This window comes from Taurulus bubalis (assembly GCF_910589615.1).
Source record: "Taurulus bubalis genome assembly, chromosome: 4".
Lineage (NCBI taxonomy): Eukaryota > Metazoa > Chordata > Actinopteri > Perciformes > Cottidae > Taurulus > Taurulus bubalis.
In genome coordinates, this window is record NC_136592.1 from 30,181,039 (window position 1) to 30,207,102 (window position 26,064).

Below are 26,064 nucleotides of genomic sequence, written 5' to 3' on the forward strand. Positions count from 1 at the left end.
AGCGCTTTTCGGACCGTGTGGTGACAGTTAAGCACAACTAACAAACCATTGAAGTCCTTATATATATATATATATATATTGAGTGGGCTTTGAAAATGTATTTGCTTTTCTTTCATCTGAATTAATTGTGTCCCCGCTCTAGGGGCCCTTGGGGATAGTTTCCACACTCCTCCTGCTTCTCCACAGAGCGAGGGGCCGACTTCTACGCCCGGTGTCCCCCAACTCCTTCACCCTGCTTCACCTCAACCTTCCTCCGGAGCACCAGTTTCATCGCCACCTCCAGTCCCAGTCCTCGCATCCAGTGGGAAGAAAGCACAGCCAAGCACCAACCCTAGCACTTCCAGTGCCGCTCCTGATTGGAGGCCTCATCCACCAGGCAGTTCAAATAACTTCACCTTTGCCCCTGGAGTTAGCTCACTGCACACCAAGCCAGGATGTACTGTGGGTAAAGGACAAGCTGCTCTGGGGAGGAATGGTGGTCCTCCTACTTCCACCCCTCGACCTCTGGCCTCCCAGGGGAAGACTGTGTCCAGCAGCCCCACAAAGAGCCCCTCTTCTCTGTATAGTGCCTCACCTGTGGTGGACGGCTCTTCTGGGGAGAACTGGAGGAAAAGGGACAGTGGTCTGAGTCAGTCTTTACTGCCATCTCAGGAAGCTGGGGACAGCCAGGGGGAGGAGCTGGAGAAGCTGATAGAGGAGTGCAGGTCAACATTGGGTATCACTGCCAGTCAGGATGGGGCCACCTACACTGCAGGTAAGATCTATTACAATATCCTTTATATTCTGACGATAAATAATATTCAGGTCTGCAGAATTTTAGTTTTAGCACCAACAATCCTCATTTCATTGTGGGCTTGACATTTCTCTGTGTTGAGAAGGGTAAATCCATGTCCTTGACATTAATATGCATGTTGTGTCTTCTGACATTTCTGTCTCCTTCCCTCAGAGATACTGAAGCATCTACTGACAGAAGTGAAGAGTTTGAAGAGTACTTTACAGGTGAGTTGCCCTAGAAAGTTGGTTTGTTTTTCAATATGATCATGGTATGATCAGGACCGTTCACGAAACCCCTCCCCCGAGCAGCGATTGTTCATTTAGCAATTGTACGTAGGTCCGGTATGCTTGTATAGTTGTTGGTCTCTCTGCATTGAAGCCTGTCTAACCTGTGGGAAATACTGCCATTCCAAACCAAAAGTACAAGAGTAAAAGTACTTGGCATGGATTGAACAATGTGTTTTTCTGCTCTGACGTAAGCTACGAAGGTTAGCATGTCCTGCTAATTAGCTTACTACCAATACTACTGTCGTGTATGTAGCCATCATAGTTTACTAAAGACGCATTTTGCCGGTATCTCAATATAAAAAGGAGTCAGAGGCAAACATAAAAAGTTAGCTCAAGTCAATGTTTTTAACAAACTCATGGAGCTAACATGAGCTTAATTAGCTAGCTACAGCTTGGGACAATTAGCATTTCAACCAGTAAAATCACTGGCCCCCGGCTAGAAATGAGAAATCTGCCTTTGTCTTCCTCTCTCTCAAGGACCCATTGTTTAAAAAACTTACTATGATGAGAGTGGTAACTTGACAGACATAGTAATGGTAACTAAGAGGAGCAGGGCTTTGCTCAGTCAATTTGACAGAGAAGTTGTAGTTTTTCAGTTTTCATTTCAAAGTTTCTCTTGAATTTCCCACCTTTTCCTATCTTTAGTGCTAGTTTTCAAACAAGAAGAAAAAGGCCCTTTTGCCAACACAATACAGTGGATAAGTATAGCAATGTAAACAGGAAGCCACACACTCAAATTATACATCAGTCAGAGTAGCGATTGTGACCTTTCATCCAGGAGATAACCCTCCATCCCCCTCTATCACAATAGGCCTGATACTGGGCCCCTCTGGGAGCTGCAGCTTTGCTAATGGGGGTCTTCCTGTCCTCTGCTTCTCCTGAGAGGCCCAGAAGAGGAACATCTTTGAGATCGTCGTCTGTCAAAGTTGTTGTTTTTGTCGCTCATACTTGTAGAATTGATCCAAGATAGTTGCACGTGTGGCTACTTTTAAAAGGAGAACAACACTCGTGAACGTTAGCAGGACACCTGTTTCCTTCATTGTTCGTTTTTATTTTTGCCACTATTTCAGATTGAGCCACCCAAAGCAAGAAAAAATGAAGAAACCATGCACGATAGGAATGTAAATTCTGCAAGCATTCTCCAGTGCTATTGCTCGGGCGTTCCACGCTCTTTTGAGCGTGGTGATATGCTGCGGTAATTTCCTGTGCGTCGTTCGTTCCAATTTCTTGACCCTCCCTTATGAGGATTGAGCCAGAGGCTCCCAGCTTCCTCTATATCTGCCACAGATTACAACAGCTGGAACCTTACAGTACGCCTCATTTCTTTTCTCCTCCTTTCTGTCCTCACTTTTACTACGACGCTTCTGAATTGTTTTCGTTGTTATAATGCAACCAAGTATCATGTACTGTTCTACGCCACACTTCCTCGTCACTTCTTTCCCCTTTTGACATTCAATCCCTGTTTTTCCTTCCTCTCTCCTCCACTTTCCCACATCCCTGTGTGGGACCTGGAAATATCAAGCTCAGAGAGACTGCGGTATGCCACTGAGAGGTAGCCGTGAATTAGAAATCGGGGCAATCCAACACTGTGTTTACATGGGCCCTCGGCAGGGCAATATAAGCCGGCAAAGCTCGACTTTATGAACCCTCTCGGTTTGCTCTGCTGTCCTGGGAGGCTTTCTGTGGCGAGAAGGGGAGTGCAGTGCGGAGGAGGGGGTTCACATTCGGCTGTTCAGGAGACAAAACTTGTTTTGTGCTGTGTGGCAAGGTTGGGGGTTGGAGGGGGGGGTTGGAGCAGTGTCTGACTGGCCATGTGTTTTTGTGTGCGCGCTCCACGTGAGACAGAAGACTCTCAAACACGTTCAGATGCATTGAAAGTCTTGGCTGGTGCGATTGTTTTTCAAGCTTTGTACGGAAGCTTTCCTCCCTTGCTGTGCCTCTCCGCCGTTTCTTCATTCCCTCACTCCGACTGAGAACTGACCACTCCTCCCTGAGCACAAAAACCCAAAACGATTACCCTCCAACTTTTGCTGCAATGCTCCTCTCTATCTCATCACTTCCGCTCTCTTCTCCCCAGCCTCCCCTTCCCCTCCTCTATCTCGCTTCCTCGCCTCTTAAGTCTGTTCTTTCCCTTCCACCCATCTTTTCATCTGACCCCAAGTTGCTTCGGCCTTTTTCGCTTTAGCTCTGACGTCCTTGTTTTTTGAGTAATTTAAGAAGCCATTATTCTTCCAGTCCCACTCTGTCAGCTAAGCCTCTCCTCCGCGTCTCTTCATCCGTCTTCATCCCTGCGTTCCCAAACGCTCCTATCTTTCTCTGCCTGTCCGCGGCCATAATGTTTTCCTGATGTACTGTTAAACTGAATTCTGAAAGCACATGATTACCCGATGTGCATCGGACTACGAAGGGTATTACGCCATGTGCCATCTGTCTGTGCTTATGCGCACCACCAGTCTTCAATTGTCTTAACCAACAAAAATGAAAACACTCATTCATGTGTGTATGTGGGGGAGGGTGGGGGTCAAAGTTGTGTTCCCTCCCACCTGGAGATTTAGTCGATCACAAAGGCCTGCTTCGGAATCAGTTCCAGGTGAGCGCTGCCGGAGATTTACAGGAATGATCTCCCGGTTCCCTCTGCTCGGTTTCCCTCCTCGCCAGGCTGCTCCAGGAACTCAAGGGCCCGGTATCTGGAGGCCACGGAGGTTGTTCATGTGTAGAATTAAGATTTAGTGTGTTTGGGAGGATTGGAGGAGGGGGGAAGGGGGGCTTGTGCGTGTGCTGTGTCCAATTTCCAGCGACAAGTTAAATGGTAGTGACATGGGATCCCTTTCTCTGAGGTTTATGGACATTTAGATATGCAGCTTGGAGGCGCTACCGGGCTATTTTCATGTGCCAGTAGGGGGGGAATTTGCCCATTTAGTGTGCGTGTGTGACTTCTACAGAGTCAATGAAATGTCCCTTAATAGCTGTAACGGCGTATTCAACCGCTTTTTTGAATGCACACCACAGGCTTTGGAAAGCTGGAGAGAGGAGCCATTACGGAGCTGGGATGTTTCCCCAAGTATGTATCAGAACGACTGGGTGGGGAGGTGAACTAGGGACAGATGGTTAGAACACACACACACACACACACACACACACACACACACACACACACACACACACACACACACACACACACACACACACACACACACACACACACACATATATATGCTGACACAATCTCCAAGTGTGCTGGACCCTTTCCAGGAATTGTCAGAAACTCAGATGTGCATCAAGTTTATAGTGTATCTGTGTGTATGTGTGTGTGTGTGTGTGTGTGTGGGCTGGATACCACATCTGGTCTTGCAGTGGGCCACTAGGTCCACACCCTTATCTCAGTGTGAACCTGATGAGCACTCCTTCCTGTTTCCTTCAACAGACAGTTGGAGTCTGTCATGTGCCGATAACGAAGACTGTGGAGAAAAGCTCCTTCAAGTTCAAATGGGTGTATTACTTAATATAGAAGTTCTCCTAACATGGACCACGATGCTACTATTCATTTGAGACACGTTGCCAAGGAGAATGGGCTCCATCTTACCCCTGAATGTGTAGATGTGTGTGAGAAAACTGAACAGTGTGGTTTGGTGGTAAGAGAATAAGGGAGGTGCATGTGTGGGAGAGAAGAGGGGAATATGATATGTGTGTGTGTGTGCATGCAGTGTAATCGAGTCCAGCTGTGGTCTTGAGTCACCGGTCAGACTTGGCTCAGATATTGCCTCCTCCTCCACATCTCAATCCATTCTTCATCTAATTACCGACCTTCCCAACCGCTGCGCTCCTCAGCACTCCCTCACGTCCCTCTTCATGTCTTCACAGTATTAAATCTGTGCCGGATTTCCACCACTTTTATCGCCTTTTCTTTTTTCTCCCCCCCCCCCCCCCCCCCCTAATTCCCGCCCTTTTTTATGATGATGGTTGCTTCACATTTCTTGTAATGTCCTTGTATTGTTTGCCATCTGGCTTCATTGGTTCTGAGAGTGTGTTTGACAGTGTTTGTGCACTTTTGCGTTATTAATTCATGTCAATATATTTTTTCAAACTGATGTTTTTGTCACGAGTAGCTCACACAGAATGCAAATGTTACGCAGCAGAATTCCTTTTTTCTCAGAACAAGGTTGATTTTTCTGACCTTTCAAATAAAGGCATCATCCAATTCCATTGTGCAGAAAGGACATACTCAAAGCGTACACTACACTGTACAACAACCGAGGCTCCATAGTCTGGACCAAGACGATGGCCAACTTTATTATTCCTTTCATTCTTGACAAAGGCAGCGCGTCCCAGATCCACTCCTTCCTCTCTTACCTTTCACAATAAAGTCCCTAGACCTTTAAACTCCGTCACTGTTTACAAAGGAACTCTTGTGTAATGACATGTTGCTTAAATCTTTTTTTCCTGCCTGTGTTACATAAACTTGTTGATTTTTAGATGACATGAGCAAAACCTTTCGGCTCACAATTCCGTTATGCCTCATTAGAGTGGACCTGCCAGCCCCCATCCTCTCTGCTTGCTGAAGCTTGTCGCTCAGTTCAGTTTAACCTTGTCCTCTAATGAGGCCCAAATGGTAAATTGTATTGTTTATTTGATTATAGTCATTGTCTGCTGAGAGTTCAGCTATGTTTGTTTTGGCAGTCATTTCAGTTCGGGTTTAAAAAGTTTCATTTTGTGTCCTTTAATTAGTTATTGGAGACAATTATTTGCCGACAGTAGTGTGGCGGTATGACTTGCCGGTGTGTACTTAGCATGTCCTGCTAATTAGCTTACTACCAATACTACTGTCGTGTATGTAGCCATCACAGTTTACTAAAGATGCATTTTGCAGGTATCTTAATGTAAAAGGAGTCAGCTGCAAACATAAAAGGTTAGCTCAAGACCCCTCCCCCGAGCAGCGAATGTTCATTTAGCAATTGTACGTAGGTCCGGTATGCTTGTATAGTTGTTGGTCTCTCTGCATTGAAGCGGTCTACATGGTGGTATAACCTGTGGGAAATACTGCCATTCCAAACCAAAAGTACAAGAGTAAAAGTATTTGGCATGGATTGAACAATGTGTTTTTCTGCTCTGACGTAAGCTACGAAGGTTAGCATGTCCTGCTAATTAGCTTACTACCAATACTACTGTCGTGTATGTAGCCATCACAGTTTACTAAAGACGCATTTTGCCGGTATCTCAATGTAAAAGGAGTCAGCTGCAAACATAAAAAGTTAGCTCAAGACCAAGTTTTTAACAAACTCATGGAGCTAACGTGAGCTTAATTAGCTAGCTACAGCTTGGGACAATTAGCATTTCAACCAGTAAAATCATTGGCCCCCGGCTAGAAATGAGAAATCTGGACCCATTGTTTCAAAACTTACTATGATTTTTGAGAGTGGTAACTTGACAGACATAATAATGGTAATTAAGAAGAGCAGGGCTTTGCTCAGTCAATTCGGGACCACTTTGACAGAGAAGTCGTAGTTTTTCAGTTTTCATTTCAAAGTTTCTCTTGAATTTCCCACCTTTTCCTATCTTTAGTGCTAGTTTTCAAACAAGAAGAAAAAGGCCTTTTTGCCAACACAATACAGTGGATAAGTATAGCAATGTAAACAGGAAGCCACTTTATAATTTTTTTTTTTGATTTGGAAGTAAATTTGAATAAGAAATGATCTGGATGTTTTTATGAGTTGATGTGTTTAGGCGACCATCTACCTCATCTTTTAGGAATCACAAATGTCAGCCTGCGTTCTTAAAGTGTCATCAGTCAGTTGGAATAACAAATGTTCTTCACATTAGCGCCCCGATTCTTTCCCCTCTAGACGGAGCGTGGGGAATGGCTGCAGTTCCAGGCTGACCTACAGGTGGCGGTTTCGGTGGCAGACCGCCTGAGAGCGGAGGCAGAAGAAGAGCTGACGGCGCTCCGAGCGGCGCACAAGGACGTGGAGAGGGAGCTGGCTGCTTCCCAGCAGAGGCAGAAGGAGGCTGACATGCAACTGGTAACCCTGAGAGGGGAGTTAACGCAGAGCAGGCAGAGGCTGGCGACTCTCGCCCAGGCTCCATGTCAGGAACCAGAGAGGCCCAATGGAGAAGCAACCAACAGCTCTGAAAGCAAAGAAGGGACCCAAAGGGGCAGGGAGAGGGGGCTGCACAGGCTGGGGCGAGAAGGAATGGAAAGTGGGAGTCAGAATGAATCGACGAAGAACGTCGCGAGCGAGGATGCCAGAGCTGGCTGTAAAGGCGTCACCAAGCGTTACCTGAGAAACGTGACCAATAAGGAGAGGAGCGGAGAGGAGGCGCGACCCAGCGAGCCGCGAAGGACGTTAACCACGGAGAGGTCAAGGTGAGGCGAACGGTTTGACCTTTGTGTGACCTTTTTGGGGAATCCAGAGGAAGCATACTGTTGTGTTGGTGGCATTTACATTTGTTATGACAGTCAGCCATTTCAAAGCAAAGCCAAAATCACTTCACATTTTTGGTCTCTGACGTAGCAGTGGCAAATAAATAACAATCACCAAATTTGGTCAGGACTGTGCTGGTTGTTTCTTTTGACTGTGTTGCACAACTGCTCAACCCACAGGCCTTCTTGGGGCCACTTGAGGACCGTTTGAGCAGCTTTATCTCCAGCTGGAGTGGAACACCTGTCTACTAAAAGCATGCTATTAAAGGTCGTTGGTTTGGTTTATCTGGGCTGTTCTCCTAACTGTCTATTCTAACGTTACAGAAGCCTGTCCAGGTTACCTGCCTCTTCCGGCTCCTCCACTATGCAGAATGGAACTTCCCAGCCACATACTGACTCAACTGTCAGCCCTACAAACAAGGTGAGACACTTCATCTTGAGGAGGATCCTTCATTAGAGTATGTTAACCCATGGTTTGCTGATCGTGGAATGATTTTGACTCAATTTGAAGGAATCTTGTCTGTTTTTAAAGAACTTGGGGCAACTGAAAGGCCGAAGAAGTCTGGATTGGCAAGACAGCCGGTCAAGCGCTGACACAGGTGTGTTTGTGTATATGTGCGTCCAATGTGTCACAGTATGCTTGTGTTTGTGGCATAGCCGTATTTTCTTCTTCTTCATGGGACCAGTTTTACCCTTTTAATTGTTTACGGTAACCGGTGTAGTTTTTGACCACTGGCAGCGCTTTTGAGCAATGCTTTTCACAACTGCGTCCTCCATTTTTCTTTTTTTGTATCACTTCGGCGACCTAAATACATCAGACTCATCACACTGCTGACAGCACAATGAGCTGCGGTCCACAATAGCAATAATATTCAGTGTAAACAAGTTTTGGCAGTGGTCGAAATGTAGGATACTTTAGTACTGCGGTACTTGTACTTTACTTTAGTATTTCCATTTTATGTAACTTAATACTTCTTGTCCACTGCATCTCAGAGAGAAATGGGGACTATTTTTGACTGTAAACTGAAATAATGTGTTCTGAAACACTGTACATTATGTTTTTTAAGTCAATTTCATCCCATAAGCAAGCGGACATATCTGAGAGCATGGGACGGGTGAAATAGAAATACATCGGCTTTACTAATTTAGGAGGCTTCCTGCAGTAAGAAACAATCTCAAAGTCGGCAGATCTGTGTTTGTATTGGATACGTGCATGAAGAAGCGCAAGAATAATAATTGGTGGCAGTAATGTGCCAGGAAGTGTAGCAATGCATGCCAGCAAATAAACATATAAACAATGCAGGATTTAAGATATTTACAAATGTTTTGGAGGAAGGAGATGCATTCATTTCAATTGGGCAATTGTTTGCTCACTAGTTCGCTTCTTCAGACGCTGAACGTCAATCTTACAGCTTGTTCTGCTGCCACCAAGTGTCCAAGAATCAATCAAAGCTGCTTTAAACATGTAGAAAATGTATGTAAGCAGGTTTAAGGGTGCTGTAGCTCAGCCTCCCTCCTTCCACCGCTGCTTGGCGTGTTCACACTGGCAGCATGCTGCTGGGAAATGAAGTGTGGTTGCTTGTCTTTCCAGGGAAACGTGAGGAGTCTCTGAACAAGTACAACTCTACCCTCACTGAGCTGCCTCCCAGCAGGTGAGTCTTCACACACATTCACCAAGGGAGCAGCCCACTTGCTGCATCCTGTGTGAGTCTAATTACTCGCTTCAACCCGAGTACATTTATCTGGTGAACTCATAGAGCTCGATATTTGGGTCAGAACACCTTTCGTACTTGGAATCAATGTGTTAATTAGGTTTTCCTGTCGATAACAGAGTCCACTATGTGACATGATTTTTTATTTTTTTTAATTGACTGACAGCAGCTCCTGCAGTGTTCAAACCAAAAAGCTCCTCAGCCTTTTAACCTTGTTGTTGTTGTTGTTGTCAGGTCCCAGGACGGTTTCAACCTGCTGCTGCGTCGCCATGGAGGCTCAAAGAGAAACTCTCTGCTCCGTTGGTGTCAGAGCCGAACACAAGGCTACAAGGTGACCCCCGGACATCTTTTTCACAGCAACAAAAGTGGAAAGAAATGTGGACAAAACGTACAAACCCATTGGTTCTCTTGCGTTACAGTTATCGGTTCCGTCTTTTCCCCTCCCTGCAGAATATCGACATCACCAACTTCAGCAGCAGCTGGGCCGACGGTCTGGCCTTCAGTGCCGTGTACCACACCTACCTCCCCTCGCACATCCCTTACACCGCTCTCACTCCAGAGAACAAGGTAGGACCCGTTCCTGCCGCTTGTTTAAAGGACAGGAACAAGTGATGTATGGTGTTCAGCTTATCGATTCGTTCTTTGCTTTGTAGAGGGAGAATCTCAGCCTGGCATTCAAAACAGGAGAGACTGTTGGGATTGCACAAACCCTGGTATGCCTTGGTGTCTTTTTTTTCTAATTGAAACAAAACATTTTACAGTAACGCCTCATCTGACGCTTCTATGGCAGATGCAAGGTTGATTTTGAGCTCATGAACGTATTTTTAAATGTTTGCTCCATAGACGGTAGAGGAGATGCTGAGGGCGGGAGGTCCTGATTGGCAACGGGTCCTGAGCTACGTGGAGAGCATCTACCGTCACTTTGAGATGTGACTGTTGCAGGTATACTGACCCATCATATACTGATCCCGACACAGGGGATCCGTAAGGACTCTCCGAAGGAAACGATGTTAGTTGTGATGGTTTCCCAGAATACTATAATATACCTTTTTCTTGTGTGTCCGGAAACTGGATCAACTTCTGTTTAAGATACAAGACTTCATGTCAAAACAAAGAGTCTTTAAAATGTGCTCCTGTGGATTGAAGTTCCCTCTGCTTGTCATCCTCTTCGGAAAATGTCTTCTAACCAGAAGTGGCGAGGCGCAAAGTGGTTTGTTGCCATTGTCCTATTAATATATATGTTTTATCTGCATTTAATCAGCTGCCATTTGACTTGCATATTAGTATGTAGCGAAGAATTTAGACACAGTAAAGGAAGGGAAGGATTAATAAAACACCTTTTTTTTTTTTTTTTTTATTAATACAGATTTTACATACTGTAGCTTTTAAAACCATCATCATTCTTTGATCACCATAAACATTAAGAATATGTGGATTTTTTTTTTTATGGCATCCTTATGAGGAAGGTGTATGTATAGGCCGAGTTGTTTCAAATGTCTCCACACTGGTACAAAAGTACTGTATAACATCATGTCCTTTATCGAGTCTGTAAGCAGTCCTTAAACTGGTCAATGATGTATCTGCCAATGTGTTTTGCTTTTTTAAAGCTTGTCTGTGATGCTCTGCAAAGATTCTACTTCTTCCTGGACCTTTTCAGCTCTCTGTAAATATGCACTTTTGTCAACACCTCATTGGTGTATGAATGTAATAATGTACAGTACAGATGTTACATAACATAAGTAGGAAGACATTGCAGACCAGTCAGAAGATTTGTCAAGGTCAAATGTCTGTGTGTGTTTTCTCACAGTAACTGCAGTGACTGAATGGCAATGAGCAAAATCTAAAAAGTGCCTCCATGTTAGCAAAAGTGTACCAATGCTGCCTGGGTGCTCGGGGGATGTGCATTACAGGAGTGGCATGAAGGCAAACACAAGCCTACACAGGCTCGTGCATCGTCTCACGTCAGACGGATCCTCGCACCGCACCGCTGCTGAGAAACTGACTCCCAAGTTTCAGCAGGTGTAAAGCGGAGTTTGTTGCCAAAGTACCACCATTGTAAAACATGTTTATATTTAACTAGTGTGAGAAGAAGAATACCAAAGAAATAAAATGTTAATATGAAGCAAATGATACTGTGTGGTGGGTATTGTGTCATCCAAAGAATAAATGTGAGTATATTAAACACTTCCTAGAATAAAAAGACTGAGCATAGTACAGTTGTCTTTGACTTTACTCCCTCCTGCTGGTGAAGAAGAGTTGATGCAGGCTTCATCACGTTCCTTGGTGAACATTTTACTGCTTCGAGGTTAAAACATGACCCCACAATGTCGGCTCATCCTCTCCCTGCTGCTTTTTTTACCCAAACTTTTGGTGGAACATCAATTTCTGTGTCACACTTGTTTAGCAGTGCAAAAAAAACAGTACAATATCTGACGTCCCCTTTTCAGGTTCAAATGAACCGTATTTTCGTGACTTTTCTTCCATGACAAAAACTCAACAACACCCCGCTGTTCTGTTATCATAAAGTAATTAAAATGGCAAACGTGTTTCCCACATACTCCCCCTGAACCGCAACTCTATTGATTTGTTCTCCAAGGACGCTTTATAAGGTGTTAAAATGTTTACATAAGCAGTACAGATTCAAATAGCAGCGTCTTAGTTTTCACGTAACACGTCAAGAATAATACTCTCGGGTGGTTTTGTGTAACACAGTACATGCCGGGTTGTGTTTCTGACATCCAAGACGTTCTTCCTTCTCATTATGAATACACACGAACATCTCTCTCTCTGTGTGGGATTGTCAAACCCTAAAAAAGACAGATGAGACTCATCCCCCTGGGCAAAGGGCGTTTAGAGTGTGTGCACCCCTCCTTTGTGTGTGACAAAGAATATATGTGTGATAATATGTGTATGCATCCTGGTGTGTGTGTGTGTGTGTGTGTGTGGCCCCACCGGGTGCTATTGGACAGACGGGAGGCGGGGTTTCGTAAAGCGTAGGTCCGGGTCACTTCACAAGGCGCTCGCTGTCAGTTTGGCGTCTGAACCCGGCGGTGAACGAGTGGAAAACCGTGGACCAGAAGCATGGATGGGATTTGGGCTCTGGTTGTGTGTGCAGGAGTTTTGTGTTTGGTCGAGCCTGGTTCCACCCAGAACTCATCCAGGTAAGAGGCGTGGTCTGTTGATGCAGTCCTAATGCAGGTTTTCTGTGTATATATCATGCTCCAATTTCTTTCACCAATCTATAACGAGCCATTCTTCCATTTCTTCCTACTAGGACATTGTTTCTGATCTCAAGTCCAGAGGTGGTGCATGCTGGGACACCCACTTCGCTGGCTATCACCGTCCTTGCCGACGTCCCTGGCAGGGTGACTGCTGAGATGTCACATGGCAACACCAAAGTTTACAAAACAGAGGCCTTCCAAGGAGGTGATAACGTCCCAGTGACTGAGACGTTTGGGGTTAATTCGCAAAACTTTGACTTTTTAGATGGCTAAAGTATCCATTCTGTTTTTCAGGTTTGACCAGCGTTCTCACGCTCCCTCCTGTGAGTATGAATGGTTTATTTCTTACCAATGAGAGAATAATACTTAGCCTGATATCACATTATGTGTCTAAAAAAATCTACATTCGCTCCAGATTCATGGAACTACAACTGCGGATTCCCCCGTAAACTTGACGGTGAGGGGCTACAGAGAGAACGATCTCATCTTCACCAACACCACCACCCTCCGCTTCAGCCCCAGGAACGTCTCCACCTTCATTCAAACGGACAGATCACGCTACCAACCAGGCGACACCGTCAAAGTCAGAGTTGTGTCTGTACAGTTGGATAACCGTCCGTACAAAGGCAGAGTGGATATCTCGATACAGGTAGGCCTCTTGTCTTCTGTGTGACGGAACAAAGCCAGAGGAGTTGAATGGATCTGTAGCCGGGTGTTGTGTGGTGGTGGGAGGTTTGACGACTGCCATTCTTTTGTCACGCGCAGGATCCCAGAGGGAACGTTGTGGACAGGTGGGAATCCACGGGGAACCTGGGGATTGTGTTGTGGGAATTCAGGCTATCCCAGACCATCCCAAATCCTCTGGGACAGTGGGTGATCGCAACCACAATGAATGTAGGGTTGAAATACATAACTGAGTTTTGTGCAGCATGCTGTTTAAAACGCTGCTCATTGAGTTGAATAACAACAGCGTCTTTCCATTCTATCTCCCATCCTCTTCCCTACAGGGCGTCACTGATGCAAGAGCCTTTACTGTGGAGCATTACGGTAATAGATCCATCAGTTTATTGCAGTATCTTTTCTTTTGTCAAGCCCAAAATCACAAATTTGCCTCAGAGGGCTTTACAATCTGCATATACGTCATCCTCTGACCTTTGACCCTCACATCGGTTCAGGAAAAATGCCCACCAAAAAATCCTTTAAGTGAGTGAGTAATTATCTGTCTTCCTTTTTAGAAAGTATCCTTTACTAATCACCTTGGGCATTGAACCCATCCTTAGTGATAAAGGAGCAGTGTGCTGCCCTGTGAGGCGCCCGGGGAGCAACTGGGGGTTCAGTGTCTCGCTCAAGGATTCGACATGCGAACTATGGGGAGACCAGGGATCGAACCGTGAACCTTGCAGTCGCAGGACGGCCACCCTGCCCATGAGCCCCTTTTTGACAACGTTTCATCACCTCTCTACAATCCCGCCATGGGCAAAGGTCATGTTGTGTTTTGTCACGATGCGCTGCCACAAAACGAAGCCTGTGAGACTGTTGTCTTTTAAGCGTCGTTTTCAGCTCCCCTTTCCTCTCTGTTTGTGGAATGCAACGAGCCGGAAAGTCAAGTGAAAGGGTGGACTTTGATGGAATAGAAATTCCAAACGGGTTTAGAAAGTGCCATTGAATTTATGCTAGCTCGCAAGCTCCTTGTTGGAGACCCCTGCTATACTCTTAAGGCCAATCCCAATCTCCACCCTTACGGACTCATGGACTTTGAGGCGCGCTCACAGACTCTCACACTCAGCCACTTGGCAGCTGACGTCAGTGAGTCCCTAAGGGTTCAGGGTTTGAGGGTTTAGGGGGGAGATTGGGATTGGGTCTTAGTCTTGTTTGGAGGGAAACTTACTTCCTGCCATTCACATACTTTTCCTGTCTGCCTTTGCAGAGCATCCTCACTTTGAAGTGCTGCTCAAGACGCCTTCACAGGTCCTCGTTGGAGATGACATATCAGGATCAGTGATAGCACTGTGAGTTAAAATAACTCATGCAAATACATCATTTGACATTTACTCATATGATGCAGTACTTTATTTATGTGTCCCCCTCTAGGTACCCCAGTGGACAACCTGTACACGGAACACTAACGGTCTCAGTCACTCTGGCGCCCGTTGTGCCTCACGCTGCATCTCAGGTCACGCTAACACAAACTAAATCGGTGAGGTTTTTAATGTAGCTCATTTGTGAAATATAGTTTACAGTGAGTACTGTTCACGCATACATAAACATACAAAAAAACGGCGTTGGCTGACTGTTGACCGTTGCTTTTCAGATCTATGGGTCAACACAGTTTTCCTTCAGCAACGCTCTGCTTGAAGGAAATAGCAGCGGTGTACATGTTGCTGTCAGTGTCACTGACAACTCCAAAAGTGAGATATATATTTTGAAACTATGTCGAGTGAAGCATCCTAGTTGCCCCTTCAAACCATTCTGTTCCATCATCTCTTGTCACCCAAGGATTTAGCGCGAACCAAACCGTTGAAGTCCAGCGCACGAGGAACACGTTCCAGCTGGCGTTCCACGAATCGCCACCCACACTGAAGCCGTCTTTACTCTTCACTACAAAAGTGAGTGAATTATTATTATTATTCCGTTCATTCGACATCTATTTTTAAACTCATGTTCCATTTTAATTTCCTTCTCTGCGTCTACTCCGCAGCTGAGGATCTCTAGATATGACAGAAAGGCACTCTGTGCACAGGATCTGACTCACTCTGCTTCCATTGAAGTCACTCAGAGAACATCCACGAGTGATACTGAACCTACAACTCTGACACTTCCAGTGCCGGAGGACGGGAACATCCACGTTCAGTTCAAGTTACAGGAGAAAGTCTGGAGGCTTTTTATTCGGGTGAGTATTTTTGATTAACAGACACGTGGAATATTGGTCCTCGGGGAGCAGCAGTTTCGTTGTATGTAATATGAGTAGTTTCAAGGTAGAAGGGTTACAATGGAGTGTAAGCAAACATTCTAAAACAAACATCAGCAACACGCATTGGTGATATATTTTATGAGGTTCAAATGATTATATATGTTCATGTTTTCTGTGTGTTTACATTCAGGCAACATTTCAATCCAGTGAGGAGACTCTGACTGTCCACAACAACCACTCCTCTCCGAGTGGCTCCTACGTTCAGATCTCCCCAAACGACACCTCACCTGCACAGGTAGCTTTAAACGTATACATTAAGCACCATTGCAGTACGTCGACAAAGAAATAATTCAGCAAGCATGCCGTCTACGACAGTAGAGGATGTTAATTATGCAACCAAGACATAATCCACACGACATGTTTAACTTTCAGATTGGAACGCCTCTTCAGATCGATGTGAAGAGCACCTTTACACCAACTAAGCTGCACTTTGTGGTATGTTTGGTCAGATAAATATAAAGACATATTGCATGTCTACACGAGAACCTTAAAGACGCAGTGCTGTTAAACAAATGAGTGTGATCACCTTGTCTCAAGTGTTTGGTTAATGGATAAGGGGTACCTTCAATCTATCCAGATCCAGATATGATCATGTTTGCAGTGAAGGTGATCCATTTCTATAACTTTATGGGAAAGGTCTAATTACTTGAAGAAAAGATGTTCAATCCCATACTGTCCCTTACTAGCTCTACCCATTTTATATGTATTTTTGTATTTAGTAGACAGTAGAATTTGACAGATACAGGTCGCTTCTCACTACTTCCTCTCCAAGCCACACTATCCTACTGTGAACATGTAATCGCACAATATATGTTATTATCTTCACCAGAGCAGAATATTTTAATTTGGTTTTTAGACGCTCCGATCGGTACATCAATCACTGCGAAGGCAGCAGTATCTTCCCATGTTTCAAGATGATGATAAACTACTGTATGCTACAAATAATGCAAATCTAGAGATCAGTGCAGGAATGTATGGACTTCCCTGTGCTTAATGAAATATTAGAAAAAAGTTTGTGGTTCGCTCAAAGAACAAATACTTTCTCTGGTTGTACTTCCAGGTGAGCTCTAGAGGTCAAGTGGTGGCCGCCGGGACAAAGACTTCCTCCTCTTTTTCTCTCACCCCAACAGTGTCCTGGTCCCCTGAGGCCTGCGTCACCGTCTACTGCATCCTCTCTGACGGAGAGGTCACCATGGACACAGCGCACATCCTCGTCAACCAACACAACTATGTACTTTAATTTTGTTGTATTTTTCTAATAGTTGCACGATTCTCCCGGACATGTGTGTGTGTGTGTGTGTGTGTGATACTGTGTGTTTGCGTTCCTCAGGGCTCTCTAAGCTGGAGCACGGACAAAGCTCAGCCAGGTGAGCAGGTATCGCTCACCGTGACGGGGCTGGAGCCCAGATCCCACTTGGGAATCGTGGTATTGGGGGCGCATGATGACGCTCCGCAGGCTGACCTCGCCTTAAAAGTGGAGCAGGTGTGACAACCTGGTTTTTATTTTGCCAAAGCCTAAAGGTCTCCTGTTAGATTTGCTTAGTTTCATTGCAAAGCCCCCGTCTTCCCCCAGTCTCCTTATTCTGTTGTAAACACACTTTTCCCAGTTGGATACTGTGCGACCACTAAACCGGTTTGTTTGGGTGTAACCCATCTGTCTGCTTTGTTCGGAGATGACTCTGCTGCTTCTAAGAACTGGTAACTTTAGTGTGCTGGGTCCAGGGCCTGAGGCTTATAGATGGATGCAAGTTGGAGGAAACAAAGCTTCGCCCCAGTGGGCTGTCTTGAGATGACCTTTCCCCGTCTCCAAAGCATAGCATTGTGTCTGGAAGATCTCCGCGGGCTTCTCCAGAGTCGAGACTGTTTACTCCTTCCATCACCTGCTGAGACCTGACCTATATCGTACACTAATGATGCATGATCTGAGAGTGGACTCATGCCTGTATTCCAAAAACTCCTTTTAGCTGTAATATTAGCAGCTATTGTAACATATTTTCCATTGTTATCATCTTCTTTGTCTCTTTCGCACCACAGGAATGTAGTATTAGAATGCTGACCAATGCCAGACTATATCAGAAAAACAAACCTGATGGACCTACAATTGGTATGATAACAAATAGCACACTGAGTCAATGTGATCCTTTTTTTGGAGTCCCTCTTGTGGCCATTTAGCATTGTGTCCCACAATTTCAACAGAATTGTATCTTCATTCTTCCGATACGGATATCTTCTCCCTTTTCTTTTTAAGATGGAGATGACCTCACGGTAGAGAAGTACTGGAGGCATTGGATGGATGCCACTGAATCCTTGCTGTGGTTCGACACTATTGTGACGTGAGTGCTGAAAGGTGCATATGCTGGTGACTCAAAGGTGTTCGGTGATGTGCTGAATACATTCAGTGTTGTGCTTTTGTCTGTCACTTCTATCAGTAATCAAATGTGGACCAGTGGGGAAATAACAGTGCCAGATGGCGTCGCGTCTTTGAGAGCTTTTGCACTGGTGATGTCAGAGAAGCGGAGTCTGAAATTCACTCCTGTGCCCCAAAAGGTAACTAAACATTCACTCTATATATTAGTGGTATTTCTCAAATCTAATTGTTTCCTTTTGCAAAGAGGACATTTCTTTGTTTGTACTGAAATGGGCAAGGAGTGATTAGATGTTTAGTATTTCCCCTTGATGCCTTCATTTACTGTCTTGTAAGCAAAAAAATATATTTGCACCACAAGGAATTGCAGCTGTTCAAGGTCGTAAGCCTACTGGGCCCTGTTCCACAACTTTGAATATGCTAGCAATGTTAGCTGAAGTTGCTTTTTAATTGGTTTATGTTCTCTTATTCACAGCTGACCGTGTCCAAACATTTTTCCTTGTCTCTGGATGTCCCATCATACCTAATCAGAGGAGAGGAGATTGTGCTGGAGGTGAACGTCATCAACCATTTAGAGCGTGACATAGAGGTATGGAGGACTACATTTGTGGAATATTCTTTCTAAAATAGGTAAATCATCTGACCTGGAAAGTATTACTTTCCTCCTTAACTGGTGATGTATTAGTATCTTCCACGTATCCCTGTAATGCATGGCACACAGAAGAAGTTGCATTCTTTGTTTTAAAAGAAGTCTCTCTCAACAGGTAATCGTGCTGTTGGCCCACAGTGAGGCCTTTGAGTTTGTTCTGGCAGACAAAGGGGATGCCTCGGTGGTAAATGCCAAAAAGCTCACCATGGGGAGTCATGTGGCTGCTTCAGCGCTGTTCCCTATAAGGCCTTGCAAACTGGGAGAAATGGACATATCTGTGGATGCCGTATCCGCTGAGGCCTCAGACAGCCTTGTTTGGAGAGTGCTTGTGAAGGTGGGGTATGATGGAAACCCAGTAAATACCCAGTAAAAAAAACAATGTGTATTTAGCATGGCAACGTGCTACGTGGCACGCGATTGATCCTATAAATAACTTCCATGTTCCCGTAGCCTGAGGGAGTTGAACAATCCTTCTCAGAGAGTCTGTTCCTGGAGATGGCACCATTGAAATACAACAGCTCCAGATCCGTCTCCTTCGCCTTTCCGCCAGGTGTGGTAGCGGGCAGCCAGAGGGCCCATGTGGCATTGGTTGGTACGTCCACGGCCCTGTCCTCCCTCTTCATGTTTACTTGAAGTCAATTAAGCATGTGTAATATGTGCCCTCATTTTCCATTTTGAATAGATGAGGAATTTGGGTGTTTGTCCTGAAAACATTTGGGTACTGAATGCTGAAGAGTAGGAATGATGGACATCAAACGGGAATGTTTATGGCGGGCAGATTCTAAGCAGCTGTCCGCCTGTTTGACTTGGCTCCTTTCAGCTTGGTTTGAAGGCAAGCCTCAGTGTTTTCCTCAGTCGGAGCCACATTTGTGGTTTATGTACTTGTGATAGTGAGCATGTACGTGCAGGATGGAGTTTCTGTCTCTGTTGTAACATTCTGCTTGTGATGGTGGTCATTAGTTTATTCTCCATTCTTCCATACCGTGTAACTTTAAGATTTCTTAATCGTAGTATGCAGTATGTGCAACAGTTAAATCCCTCCTCCTTTCCTCATGTATGACCTTACACAGGTGATATCTTGGCCTTGTCCATCAGCAACTTGGATTCGCTAGTTCAGAAGCCTCTTGGTTGTGGGGAGCAGAACATGATCCACTTTGCTCCGAGTCTCTATGCTATCCAGTACCTGGGCAATTTAAATGACACTAAAGAGCTCAGGAACAGGGCTCTGGGCTACATGATGGAAGGTAAGCAGCCTTGAGTCACCAATTTACACTAAATGTACTGTATCCAGTATTAATCTATGAGTGAAGTTAATTCATGTGCTCCTCAGATGTAATGAGGTGTCTTTTTGTGCGACACTTTATTGGATTAGATTTCAAACTTGTTCTATTTTCTGCTTTAAGGATATCAGAGACAACTGTCCTTCCAACGAGACGACGGTTCATTCAGCGCTTTCGGAGCCAGCGACACCTCTGGTAGCATCTGGTAGGTCACCAGCGGAGTCGCTGCAGGCCAACATGTGTCGTATTAAGAACATATACACTACAGTTTTTTTCAATGAAGATAACATTAAATTAATCAGAAATAAACTATACATTGTTAATGTGGTAAATGACTATTCTAGGTGGAAACGTCTGGTTTTTAATGAAATATCTACATAGGTGTATAGAGACCCATTTCCAGCAACTATCACTCCAGTGTTCTAATGGTACATTGTGTTTGCTAATCGCATAGAACAGCGGTCCCCAACCTTTTTTGGTTTTGTGTCAGACAATATTTTCGCGGACCGGCCTTCAAGGTGTGGGCGAAAAATATGACGTAAATCATAGGACCGGCATAAAGACAATTATAAAATGCATAAAGATACAACTCACCATTACCCCGAATTAGTGGGAGCCCTGAGCTTGTTTCTCTGCTACCAGCCGGTCCCGTCTCGGGGTGACGGGAGAAAAAGACCGACCCCCAACGAGGCAGGGTTTCATAGCTTTTTTGGCGATCTCAGTTCTCTGCCTTGATTTGAATCCAGAACACCGAGTTGAAACGGACTTTTAAGTTTCATTTTTGGGGTTACGTATCACGGATATGTCAAGAGGTTGCGTTTGATGCTACACACAGACGGATGTATCCGGTCATTTTTCAAAATAAAACATTTTTCCGACTTTTTATTTTTAGAAATTCTTTCTCTGCGGCCCGGTATCAAGGGACCCACGGACCGGTACCGGGCCGCGGACCCGGGGTTGGGGACCGCTGGCATAGAAGACTAATGGATGATTAGAAAACCCTTGAAAACCCTTGTGCAATTATGTTAGCACAGCTTAAAACAGTTATGCTGGTGAGAGAAGCTATACAACTGGCCTTCCTTTGAGCTTGTTGAGTATCTGGAGCATCACATTTGTGGGTTCCATTATACTCTCAAAATGGCCAGAAAAAGAGAACTTTCATGTGAAACTCGCCAGTCTGTTCTTGTTCTTAGAAATGAAGGCTATTCCATGCGAGAAATTGCGAAGAAACAGAAAATTTGTCTGGGTGACCCCAAACTTTCGAACGATCATCACTTGTGCTGGTTTCAAAGGCCTCTAAAGGTCCCTCTCCTTTCTGGGGTTCCCAGGTTGACGGCCTTCGTGCTGAGGTGCTTCATCCAGGCTAAGCGCTACATGCAGGTAGACCAGAGTGTCCTGACCAGAGCCATGACTTGGCTCTTGAAACACCAGGGGCCCCAGGGTGAGTTCAGTGAGGTGGGCAGGTTGATCTCCACGGAGATGCAGGGAGGACTGGATAGTGGTTCAGTGGGACTCACTGCCTATGTGCTGATGGCACTGCTGGAGGACCAAAGCTACGTGGTGAGTTTGGGGAATGTGTGTGTGTGAAAGGTATGTTATGGGATTTTACAAAACAATTGTACAAACTCGCGTGGATATCATATATTTGATCAGTTGATGGTAGTGGTGCAACGCATCTTAAAACCCACAGATCAGATGACGGATCAGAGAAAAAAGGGAGCAAATGTAACTTTTAGACTTTTTACATGTTTGTTTTTTTGATCCATATTGACAGATAGAGATCCCTTTTGTTGTTTTATTACAGCTGGTCTACAAGGCTTTTTTTATCCTTTGACTTTGTTATAGTAATTTATAGTGTAGGTTTTTCTTCATAAAAATGTAAATGATACGGAAATACAACATCGTATTTCTATTGATCAAAACAAATCTTGTTTTAATTCATTAACAGATGTTAAACTGTTCAATTAATCCGCGACAATGGTCCGTTACACCACTCGCTGATAGTAATGATTGTTTGTCTGATTTGTCTGTGTGAAGGAAGTGTACCCAGGCAATGTGTCCCTGGCTCAGAGCTACCTGGAGAACAAAGTGGAGTCCAGTGTAGCGGTGGTCAGTAACTACAGCCTGAGTCTGGCGGCCTATGCCTTAGCTCTGGCCATTAGTCCTGTGGCTGGCACTGCCCTGGATGAGCTCAGCAGGAGGGCCGACTACAGAGGTAATTTAGGCGTTTATTTCATGTTCAGGAATGTGCAAAAGTCCCATATCTACTTAAATACGTTCTTCTAATTATTATTATTGTTGATACTGCGTGCATTGGATCCAATGAAACTGCCATGATGTGGATTTGTTGGACTGCAAATTATTTCGGTGTTACAAATATTTGATCAATATTTTAGCAGCGCCGCGATGTGAATTTACTAGAAATTAGGTACCCTGATGTTTAATAGTGAAGAAACCATGAAGTCACATCTCTAAACTTTGCAATTCATAACTGCTTGATCAGCACATTCATTGTGGCTATATAAAAAAAAAGGTTGCTTTCAATTATCAATGTCAAGAGATGTTGTTTGCCATGTTTGGGGATCACTAGAATGGTTTGCAAATCTTTTTTACCACCGATGATTGAAGAAAGATTCTGCAGAAATATAAAACATGTTGCTTCAGCAACCCTGAAATACTAATCATTGATTTACAGGTGGCCACCATTAAAACAAATTGTACATAGTTAGTACAAGTGCTAGAACTTGTAAGTGGGTGAGGTTTTCAAAAATGTTTTCAAAAATGTCTACAAACTTGACTGCGCTTGTGTTTGTGTGATTTAGATTTTCACAATAAATCTGATCCCGTAAATTGTGACTTTGTTCCAAAGATGGAGTCATGATGTGGGGATCCTCGGCTGGCTTGGAGTCACACGACTGGCAGACGTGCTCGGCACAGATCGAGATGGCCTCTTATGTGCTGCTGGCTCTTTACAGGCGAGGCAGCTTGGTGGAGGGCATTGAACTCTTGAAATGGTTAAGCGAGCAGAGAAACCATCTAGGAGGCTACGGGACGACACAGGTGACACCTGTTGCTGCTCGAGGAACTGACATTTGAACTGTGCAGCTGCAAACAAAATGAAGAGCCGTTTGTTCAAATCCACGTTAAACCAGCGGAACATTTTCTTTCTCAGGACACGGTGGTGGCCCTCCAAGCCCTGGCTTTTTACGCCACCTTCAGCGGCGCCAACGCCATCGAGCTCCGGCTCAACATATCTGCCCCGGCGTCTTCATTCGTGTCACTTTTTAGCATCGACTCCAGCACCTATCTGACGTATCAGCGCCAAGAGGTATTTGCCCTGGGTGGAATCCTGTGCTTGTAGCATGCTTGATACATTGGATATTGTATGTGATACTGTATTTAGTGTATGTGACTGTACTGTTATATCATTAATAATAATATTTTTATTTATAAAGCACATTTCCCAGACAAAAGAGGTCACAAAGTGCTGTACAGTTTAAAAAAAAACACAGTAAAACACATAAAAAGATGGAGTAAAAGAAAAAACATCATAAAGTCGTATAAAATAAAATAAATAAACAGATAAAAAGCTGGGCATTTCAGGTGTTTACTGTTGTCATCCTGGACTTTCTTTGTTTACCTTCTTTTTATTTATGTTTCTTAGATCAATTCTGACAAAGATCTAAACCTACATATATACATGGAAGGAAGAGGATTTGCCATATTTCAGGTACAGCAATACAATGTTACTGTTTTTCTTTGTCTGTACATTGATTACGTTGTATTTATTGACCATAAAGTACAGATTTGATTAGTTTGGATGAATTCTCCGAAAACAATCCATGGTTAAGGAAAATGTAACACCACAACCTCCCACAATGCAGCAATGTGTTCATCCTTCAAGTATATTCAAGTCAACTTAAAACTGGTTTAACCAGAATAAATTGAACACAGCAGCTGTGCATGTGAGCTTCACCCAGCACAATGTAGTGCATTGTAAAGGCTAAACCAGACAGAGAAATGCAAATGTGCCATGATCATGGACTCCCAGCAATTAACATCTGGAACACATACTGTGGCTTGAAGTCCTTCATTGTCTCCGGATCAGATCACTCACAGGAGGACGTTGGTGAGAGGTTAATCTTTCCACTATGTTGAATATTACAAACCACCAAATCGTGTTTATACTTCCATGATTCAATACTTTATACTTGGAACAAGTACAGGGATGCAATCTTTATTTAATTTTTGCTTTATGGAATGGAGAGATTTCTATCACGCTACTGTTGTTGTGACCTTGAGGCATTTAAATGTAATCCTCTGCGTTACAGATGCATACAATCTTTTCCTTGGGTGGCATGGCAGTACAGCACATTTAAGCTCCTCGACACTAAATCTAAGTTTTTACATTTTTAAACATCTCCATGAATCCATCCAGATGAATGTCTTTTACAACTTGGAGACCAAAGCTTTTTCACAGAACCTGCAGCATGCCAAAGACGAGGAGGCCTTCTCATTAAATGTTGATGTTTCTGTTGAAATAGACCGCAATCACGTGCTGTTATCTATATGCACGGGGTAAGTACTACAACAAGACCTGTATGTCGAAATGATTTTGTTTTTGATCAAATATGCCTGTACTATTTTATAGCTTTAGTTGTCAAAGAGTTGTTAAATATCCCGCAAGACAAGGGACTAATTGGATCAATCATGCACATCTGACTTGACCTCTCCAGGTTAAAGGACAGTCAGGTGATATCTCACACGGGCATGGTGATATTGGACGTGGGCATGCTCAGTGGTTTCAGTCTCGTTCCTGGAGCGGCTGCCCCGACAGATCTTATCAGAAATGTGGAGATACTTCCTGAGAAAGTCAGCCTCTACCTAGATTCAGTAAGTGCTTCAGCGTGTGGTCATTTCACGGTCAGGTCAGTTTTATTTTGTCAAACCAGAACTTAAACAATCTCATTGGACGTGTTAAGTCATCATGATTGGTTGAGTCGGGGCAGAATAACTTTTTGACTAACCTGAACCAGAGCTCTTTGTTTTATGGCCTCTTTGTTAATTATTGTAGTGCCTTAAACTTTCTACTGGCCAGCATGAGGCGACTCCTCTGGTTGCAAATAGAAGTCGGCTTGTACAGAAGTCTATGAGAAAATGGCCCTACTTCTCACTTAATTTATTACCCCCATAAACATGACTTTATGGTCTCAATTGCTAGTCTTCTTTAGAGTAAAATACACAATAAATCAGGGTATACTTTAGGGCGTGGCTACCTTGTGATTGACAGGTCGCTACCACAGCATTGTCCGGTCTGGGAGGTGTCCGTGATGTCATGGAACTTAAACTGTAAAAAACGAGTGTCTTCATGTCGAGACATTCACTTTTCTGGTCCCATTTGCAGCTTAACAAGTCAGAGGTTTGCATCAGACTTCCGCTCATCAGAGATTACAAAGTGGCTCGCGTGCAGGATGCTGTGGTGCAGGTCTACGACTACTATGAGCCCAGTGAGTGCAGCGCCAGTTAATTCAAAACCACTAAACATGCATGCATGACTTTTCAGTGATGTACACACGGTATCATGCATTGATTATCATACAATCCTTTACCCCATCTCACAGCGAGAACGGCAAAGAGAACATACAACTCCGAAGCTCTGTCCAACATGACTCTGAGCTTCTTCTGTGGTGAGAACTGTGACCTCTGTAGGCCGGAAATCAGCATCACCGTGACGTCCCCACTGCTATCTCACTCTGGAAGCAGCGCCACCTACAGCTTCATTTGCCTATTGCTTGGAGTCACTCCTTTTATGGTAATCTAATTAGTATTAATTACAGCGAAGATATAATTAGATATACTATGGATGCAATTTCTTGACAAGTGATTGTACTATTTAGAGGCCTGTTTGCATACTGCTCTTTTGCTTAGTGGACATGCCTTCTACTGTTTATGAAGCGTTTTGTATTATGAAAAATGACTGTCTTTGGAAAAAGTCAAATTTCATTTATGTAATCGTATTTTTTGTTCAATAGAAACCCAATAAAAGAATGTCTTTACTTGGGTCTTGGAACCTGCCATTCTCCAATATGGTTTCATGTATTGACTGGAACGAAAGCTTTAATAAAGAACTCATGCACAGTTGGCAGCAGAAGAAATGAAACTGTGTCCCGGTGTCACCACCTCCAGAAAATGCAGACACGTTAAGCTGCCGGAAGTCATACAAAAGTAGAATAAGATTTATTCTACAGGCCTGCTCTGCTTTTCAGGGTTTAATGGGTTTTTACTCGTGCTGATATATAACAGTCCTGCTTGAGTGAACCAGACCGAACTGAGTTTGGATGTAAATATGGCACAAAGGAGGAAAAAAATGCCCTTTCAGATCATTT

General features: G+C 44.2%; 1 protein-coding gene across 1 annotated transcript; it reads left to right on the forward strand.

The window, feature by feature from the left end:
• Positions 1 to 225: 225 nt before the first annotated feature.
• On the forward strand, positions 226 to 25,734 carry LOC306735364 (CD109 antigen; the record flags this gene model as incomplete). The annotated part of the gene is made up of 41 exons (XM_079216824.1): positions 226 to 754; positions 947 to 999; positions 6,903 to 7,423; positions 7,805 to 7,901; positions 8,013 to 8,079; positions 9,072 to 9,132; positions 9,427 to 9,523; positions 9,643 to 9,759; positions 9,846 to 9,905; positions 10,036 to 10,121; positions 12,467 to 12,618; positions 12,708 to 12,736; positions 12,829 to 13,062; positions 13,179 to 13,307; positions 13,421 to 13,460; positions 14,341 to 14,422; positions 14,505 to 14,610; positions 14,725 to 14,821; positions 14,910 to 15,019; positions 15,112 to 15,303; positions 15,515 to 15,619; positions 15,757 to 15,819; positions 16,445 to 16,615; positions 16,715 to 16,867; positions 17,419 to 17,488; positions 17,633 to 17,717; positions 17,814 to 17,931; positions 18,225 to 18,338; positions 18,514 to 18,753; positions 18,849 to 18,990; positions 19,469 to 19,642; positions 19,802 to 19,883; positions 21,007 to 21,242; positions 21,720 to 21,893; positions 22,548 to 22,738; positions 22,851 to 23,006; positions 23,343 to 23,408; positions 24,117 to 24,256; positions 24,415 to 24,571; positions 25,083 to 25,185; positions 25,300 to 25,734. Coding segments are annotated over 41 exons (5,799 nt in total), but the record flags the coding sequence as incomplete, so codon positions are not given.
• Positions 25,735 to 26,064: the final 330 nt, after the last annotated feature.